This window comes from Ischnura elegans, chromosome 7 (assembly GCF_921293095.1).
Source record: "Ischnura elegans chromosome 7, ioIscEleg1.1, whole genome shotgun sequence".
NCBI classification, from domain to species: domain Eukaryota; kingdom Metazoa; phylum Arthropoda; class Insecta; order Odonata; family Coenagrionidae; genus Ischnura; species Ischnura elegans.
The window spans coordinates 89,067,164-89,074,888 of NC_060252.1; the positions used below are offsets into that span (position 1 = coordinate 89,067,164).

At 38.6% G+C, this 7,725-nt stretch overlaps 1 protein-coding gene across 1 annotated transcript; it reads right to left on the reverse strand.

The window, feature by feature from the left end:
* Positions 1-1,503: 1,503 nt before the first annotated feature.
* On the reverse strand, positions 1,504-7,299 carry LOC124162688. The gene is made up of 2 exons (XM_046539285.1): positions 7,160-7,299; positions 1,504-3,824 (listed from the first exon to the last, which is right to left on the reverse strand). The coding sequence occupies exon 2, from the start codon at positions 3,776-3,778 to the stop codon at positions 3,074-3,076; it is 705 nt and encodes a 234-aa protein (XP_046395241.1). The 5' UTR covers positions 3,779-3,824; positions 7,160-7,299; the 3' UTR covers positions 1,504-3,073.
* Between the last annotated feature and the right edge of the window lie 426 nt (positions 7,300-7,725).

The following is a 7,725-nucleotide window of genomic DNA, read 5'->3' on the forward strand; positions in this document are numbered from 1 at the left end:
GTTATATCATTGAGCTCAACAATCGAATGGCCAGTTTGCGTTCACCGTCCTCGTTGTGCCCAAAAATGGGTGCCCCATGTATGTTACGCCGAACATTTACTTCATTCACCCTTACTTCGTACCTGGCGTGTGGGTTGAAACTGAACTGTTCGAAGGTGAAGCATGTGGTCCCTACGGTGCGAAACCTAATCTGTGTTTCGTTTCGTCCCAGAGTTTTAGATTAGTTACGACCCGAATTAATGTTGACTTCGATTTCGTCTCGAACCCTACTTTTGCTCCCCGGATTTTATTTTGTTTCGTTTCTGCTTATCCCTTCCAGGATCGAAACTATTGAAATTTTACTGGTTTTAACAATCGTTTCATTTGCCACCCCTGTGTAAGGTAGTCTTGTCCTGGTTTATCCGTTATCCCCACATTTTAGCTGTGCAGAAAGATAAGAACTTCTCTTTTCCGCAAAGCGCCCAATGCTGCCTGAATGCGAATTTCCATATTCAGCACATTATGCCTTACACAACTTTCCTGATCGCGAGCATCTAAAGTTTGCATATTTCTGCCATGTCAACAGCAATTGGACGTCTCCCGTATCTTATGTATATATATCACAGAAACAGCACAATAACGTACCACAAATGTTAAGCCAATTTAAATAACTATATTAAATACATGTTTGATATAATAGTATCTTTAATTAATGCATGTATATTAGGAAGAGATATCTTACTGTGTGTTTATTATAAGTACATGTTTATTATAAAGATATGGTTTAAGAAAAGCGCCGCATACTCCACAACATGACCTTGCACCTAGCCGGAGTAGTATCCCACGCACCGCCCCAACACCTGCTCGGAACAAATATCTACTGGTCATTTGCAGAATTAGCCCGGTCAAAATAGACATTGACCCTAGCATAAATTCCCAACAAGCTGAAAATTTACAGGATCATTAGGAATAATACTCTCTCGGAATCCTGAAAAGTCCCCATCGATCCCGTGTGTGCAAAAATTTTTATTCAAGGTCAAAGGTCACAAAAATTGATTTTTTGCATTTTTTGGCCAAACGGTTAGTTAAATGATAAAAATTACTCAGATCAAAATTGTAGATCATGGAAATATATAAAAAATAGCCACTGTAATTTTTTTTTCTAAGATTTACCATTTCCGAGCAAAAGCCATTCGAAAGTTAGCTGCAGCTATATTCTCTGTTATATGCATGGCCATATTGTTGCGCTCTCCGAGAATTATTGGACAGCTCAGATAACTTTCTATTGGTTTTACTCAGAAATGGTAAATCTTAGAGAAAAATGCGGTGACAGTTTGGTAGATAATTTTCTGATCTACAATTTTAATCTGCCCAATTTTCATCGTAAAGCAAACCGTTTAGCCAAAAAAAAACATTTTTGTGACCTTTGACCACGAATAAAATCTTTTTCACACACGGGATCGATGGAGACTTATCAGGATTTCATAAGAGTGGTATTCCTTAAGTTGCCGAAATTTTTCAGCTTGTTGGGAATTTATGCAAGGGTACCCCAATTTTTTGGGATAATTTGACCGGGCTAAATCTGGAAGTACGGATTGTTAAAGCTGATTGACTGATTGACTAAGTTGATAAAGGAGTTCCTTTAGTACGAATTAGCGGACCTTTTATCGACTTCTTCCTGGCGGTCATAAAATGTGCGGAAAACGGATGCGACCGTCTGTCCATACAGGGAAGGCGAGTAAGAGGTTATGGCACCGCTGTCGAAGCCAACAATAGCCGCGTACCTACCGTCCACCAAACAGCCGGGATCCGTTGAACCGCGTAAGCTATAATGAGTCACGAATCGCACTCCACTTGGAAAAATTATCGCAAACAATAAGCGCCATTTGTAATTTTTTATTGCAGTATTGATTTTTACGTGTAATTCCATGAAAAATAGTGTAAACTTGTCAATTAGTTGTGTAACATTTATGGTTGGTATAGTAATAATTATAAAAATCATAAGTAATATGTGTTTATTCGGGCGAGGTTGAGACTAATAAGTCTCCTCTTCCACCTAACCCCTTTATATGTCCAGATTAGCGTTAACGGGAACATGGTACCGCCAAAACCTTATTTGGTGACTGTAAGTCGGTTATAGTAAGTAAAAGTAGTTAAGAATAATGTTTTGTTTACGTCATGATCTCCAATGCAATGATTGCATACATCCAGTTTTCATGCTCCACAAAATATGAACCGAATATTATAAAACCGGCCCAATGTGTGACACTTGGATAGAATGCAAAATATATTTATTACAACCACTAAGCCACATGTATGTTAAGCAGAGGATTGAAATGCAAATTAGCTTCAAAGCCTCGACTTTTAGCCGGTTTTGAGTTAACTGTCAAATGTTGACAAATGCTGAAGTACTATTTCCCAGAACAATTTGCCTTATGCACCAAAATATTTCAACAAAAAAGCGATAAAACAGTAATACGTAATGAAAAGAGAACAAAATACGTGCGGTCGAGATAAAAGGGTGTGTCCCCTTGAAATTCTTTACGGGAAGGATGATGAAATCAGCTGTTTTGGTTGCGGTGGATAGCGGAAGAAAGCAGGCCATTACTTCCCAACGGATGTAGCTTCTCGTGGTCACAAATGTCTAATTAGTCAAGCTACTTATTAATTCATAACGCTCTGTGCTCCAATATTTATATAATTTCATCGATATGGAATATTTTAACAAGTGTAATTAATATTAGCGGGCGTAAATTTGTGGAAATCCTTCATCGTAGGAATAGAAGAAATAAATACTTGGCTATTTCCGCATCGAAACATTGTCAGGAGACCTTGACAATGAAACCCTGGTCGGTCACAATAAATTACCATGTGGAAGTAGCCAATTTTTTATTTATTCTCTTTCTAAGTTTTTAATAAATAATTACAGCCTATAGGGATTTGTCGTTTTTTTGGGGAAAATATGGAGTTCTTATTTTGTAGAGAAGTGCACTTTATTGAGTTTATTCCCCGTTACTGTCTTCCAGACAACTTTTCAATTTAATGTCTGAACAGAATTTAAAAATTACCTCATCGCGTCTACCTGTGAGTCCCTCTATTTACTGGATAAATGTACAACTTTTGAACTGTCCTCACGCTGTCTCTTCGTTACTGGCCTGCATCTCCTCCTCTTGTTGTAGCGACAAGGTGCTTCGGTGGTCCTATAGTAGTTTGGTCTACCGAAAATCGCTCCTGCTCGGCAGCTGTACGTCTTGAAACGGAACACGACAGTCGGCCTCTGCTCCGGATAATTGTTCAAACCAAACTTGTAATACCTCTTCGCGTACACTTTATTGAGACAGCTTGACTCTGATATGATTAGATTCCTGGCCCTAACCCAACCTGATGTAGAATTTACCGAGCGGAACGCAGGAAGCTGAGCATACTTGCTCTTCCCTTTGGCGCATGTCACTTCAACGTTCACAGTGTTTTCTTTCCACTCGATTTGGCACTTGGTCCCCTTGGAAGGATGCTCAAAATCTATGGACATGCCCTCAATCCTGGTATCGGTGAAATATCCGTCCACCGGCGCCAGGACGCGGTAGTTGCACGCCGCGTCGGTCGTAGGTAGTACTGGGTCGAGACAGTACATGTCGTGAAGGACGAACTTAGAAGCGCTGGCATCGTGGTCAGTCATAAGCACGATGAATATCGGGTCGTTTTCCGCCATGGAAGATGCAGCTTGGGATGCGATGACCAGAAATACCAGGGAAAAGTACGTTGTGATGCAATTCTCCATCCTCATCTCGGATATTCCCATTGCAGACAGAGAGGTAGTTCCTCTGTTTGGCGAGGCGGGAGTACTTCTGAAAAAGATGAGAAGAAGGTTGGTCAGGAGGCTGGATATGATGTGAAAATCTATTAAGTATTGTGCTTATTATCATATGGGAAAATATTGGGCCAGCGGTGGAGGAGGAGAGAGGCACTCAGTGCATGAGTGTATGGAAATGGATGATAGTATTCAACAACATATTAACACTAGGAGGACGGAAATTTCTCCCGGCCCAGGAGATTGGAGGGATCAAATTTGACCCCATCGTTCTTTCTGATTGCACTATTCATGTTATGCGATTTATGCTAAAAACGTATCTACTGTTAAGAAATACTTATAAATAAGGGCTTCATTCTACCACCAGATGTATTATTATAATATTTCATACTGCTCTTTTTACACTATTCTCTTGAAAATCCATCTCTAAATAACGCCATTTGGTCTTTATTCTAATTCACGTATCAGTTACTTGTGAAGGCTTTTCTCCACTTTTTGAATACAATGCCTAGAAAGACGTATTTTACAATGGTTGACGTAGTGTCATTTCAAATTGCGATAAAAAAAGTGATGACTTATTGTTTTTATTCGCAATTACGTGCAGCGAGAAAAAACCTCACTGAACCAAAATCGCCTGCTATGCATCCTTAGAAGAGATTTGACGACTCAAAAATGAATTCACCTATCGCTTTAAAAACGAACATTTTTTTACGTTTCCTACAGCTTTTTCAAATTAGGAATCCCTTAGTTACTTCTTTAAATTTCGATTGCACATGGCATTTCTTGAGCTTCAAGCTTGCCTCACAATGATTTTCTTCTCGATCCGCAAATTCCCCTAGCGTACTAGGGTATTAGCAGCTAAAATCTTCTCTACAAAAAGAATAAACTTACGGCAAGAATTTTACAGCTGTTTAGGTCTCCAACATAAAAGAAAGGATTAACACCAGCGAGATGTAGAGAAGTTAGGAAAAATCATTTATGAAATAATGTTATCCTTATCCAGAGCTATCCAAGCGTTTTGCCCATACTTACCAGGCTTTCTTGGAATAAATTGCAAAAATGAATAACGGTTTTTGTGGGGAAAAATTATTCCTTTATTGTTACTTGGGCCCTGAAATTTAGCATGCCTGACTGTTTTTATATTGAACCCGAGGTGAGGAACTACGCAAATTTGTCTGCAGCCTTGTTGATTTTATGTCAAATGGAATAGAAAACGACAAATTTCTTGAAAACGGTCTCTAGCCATTGCGTATTTGCACGAAGGCAAACCCTAATTTACTGACCGCTATGATTTTTTAGTTAGAGATTTGTCTTGATTTACATATTTTCATAACAGATTAAAAGTCACGAAATTTCATTGCAATAGGCAAAAAATTAAGAAATCGTCGGCAATTCAAAAATGCCGAGGGTCAAATTTGACCCCTTCGGCCTTTTAGTGGGAAATATTAAATCTACCCCAAATTCCTAGATTCACTTTCAATCTCCGTAGCGTAAAATTTTTTCCTCTATTTCCTACTCCCTTGGACACAGGTAATTTAATACTTGTACGAAAACTGTTGAATTCCCTTTTCAAATGACGCTTGAATGCTGATCCTGCTGGCGTTTTCCAATAAATTGATGCATTTAGTTTAAAAAAACAACGTTACCTCGCATGCCATTGAAAATATATCTTAGCTACAAGTCTCTCCGTTTCCAGGGTGCATACCACTAAATAGAATATGGCGGATGATCATACCGGTGCGCACCCAAATATTTCGATGCGAGTCTGGAACTCAGTTACTATAGTAAGATAGTTGTTTGATAAGTCCGTGATTTTTTGAATTTCCCATATAGTTGATATAAAACAAACGTACATCTCAAATGACGTCGTACATTCAGGACGCTCGAAAGAGGTCGTCATGCTAGAAATCGTGGATAAAATACATAGATTGATACTGGACGATGTGTGTGTGTGTGAGATGACTGATAATATAGGAATCTCAAATGAGCGGGTACATTATATTTTACATGATTATTTGAAAATGAAAGAGCTATTCATGTGATTGGTGCCCCCATTGCTCACACTCGAGCATAGGTACAACCATATACCCACTTCAAAGGAGTGACTGGCGATGTTAAGTTGCAATTCGAGCGAGCTGTTTCGTAACCGTTCTACATCTACGTAATACCCTGCGAGCCACCTCTTGGGTGTTTGGCAGGGAGTGATCAATCACCAGCATGCAGCATGCAATTGGACTCCAACATGCACACCACACGGTCCATAAAACGTCACGCATACTAACAAATTATACTACTATATGCTGTTAGAAATAATAATAAAATTAAGAAACATGCATTAAGTTTTACATAGGTTAGGTAGCTACACCATAAGTCATGCAATCTATTTATGAGTTCTATCGCTGCCGTTATAATTTCTTATTGATCGTGGAAAAAATGACATTCTGAATCTGTCTGTTCTACAATCTATCTCTCTTATTTTATTTATATGATATGATCTTCCGTAGTATGTTGGCGTCCGCAAGATATGGGATGCCGTTGATGGAACATGGATCCATCACAACACACCGGAATCCAACGAGCAATCGTAACCATTGGTTTCTGTTGGGGAACGCGCACCAAAAAACGTTACGGTGATCACTATGCCATCAAGGCTATGGCCACAGTTTTTTTGGGATTCACGCTGTGTCAACCTCATCGAATACCTTGAAAAAGGTTTAATATTAACCGGCACTTTTGGGCAGATTCGATATTAATGGAAGTAAAAACGTTATAAGAAATAAGTTCATTGTCATCAAAACAATTCAAGGAGATAGCCAAAATCCATAAAGTTGGCTACGAACTGCTACCCCATCCTGAATATTCTACAGATTTAGCCTCTCGTGACTACTTTCTGTTTCAAAATATAAAGAAATGGCTAAACGGTTAGAGGTTTGGATCCAACCAAGAGGTCATAACTGAAACAAACTCTTATTGAGGGCCTTGATATACTCTTTAGAAGGAATAAAGTAATTGGAAAAACGTTAGGCTAACTGTATCGAGCTTAAAGGAGAATATGCAGAGAAAAAAAAACATTTTTTGCCAAAAAAATACATTATCCAAAAAGACACGGACATATCAAACCACCCTCGTATTCATCGGAGAAGTCATTGTAATCATTAGTAACATTGCGTGATTATTTGAGTACACATTCGAATAATTTACAATTAACTTCGATTATCAAAAGATTTTACATTTCACCACTAACATAATCACTCGAGCGCCCCTGTAATCATTCGTGTTCGCGAAAATCAATGTGAGTTATTATTTTTGGCATACAGCTGGTTACAACCTAGACCAGGTGCAAGAAATCCTTAAGGATTCACGATATCTTACCTCAAATGAATGACAAGAAGAGTATTAGCCGGTTCTTTTTATAGATGAGTAGCGGATCAATGTTCCTTGGAGCTGGTATTAGAAATGACTTGCAAAGTTATAAGCCAGAACGTCTTCACTGTCCAACCACCAGCACGGAAATGCTCGAGTTTCCTCCTGCAACACGAAGGTCAACGAGAAATCTCAGCCGTCGTCAATTTGCATTAATTCACCGTAACCGACGCGTCAAGGCCACTATCACATGTTTTCATCGGATCTCTCGCTATTCATAATCTGATCGTGAAGCTTCAGTTACATTTGCCGAAGTTTGTTAACCAAAGAGCATGAATATTTTGAGCACTGCGAAAACGCAACAGTCTGCCTCGCCATATTTAATTGTTTTAAATATTGAGGCGTAGAATAGCAAAAAATATTTTTAATTCATTAGAAAAATTCAAATGAATTAAAATTATGGACATACAAGATCTTTTTTTCTTTCTGGGCGAATTACGAATGTTACTGAAGCTCGCAAAATCCTAAATTAGCCTATGTTAATTATATTGGTATCATATATTCTATTGGATATT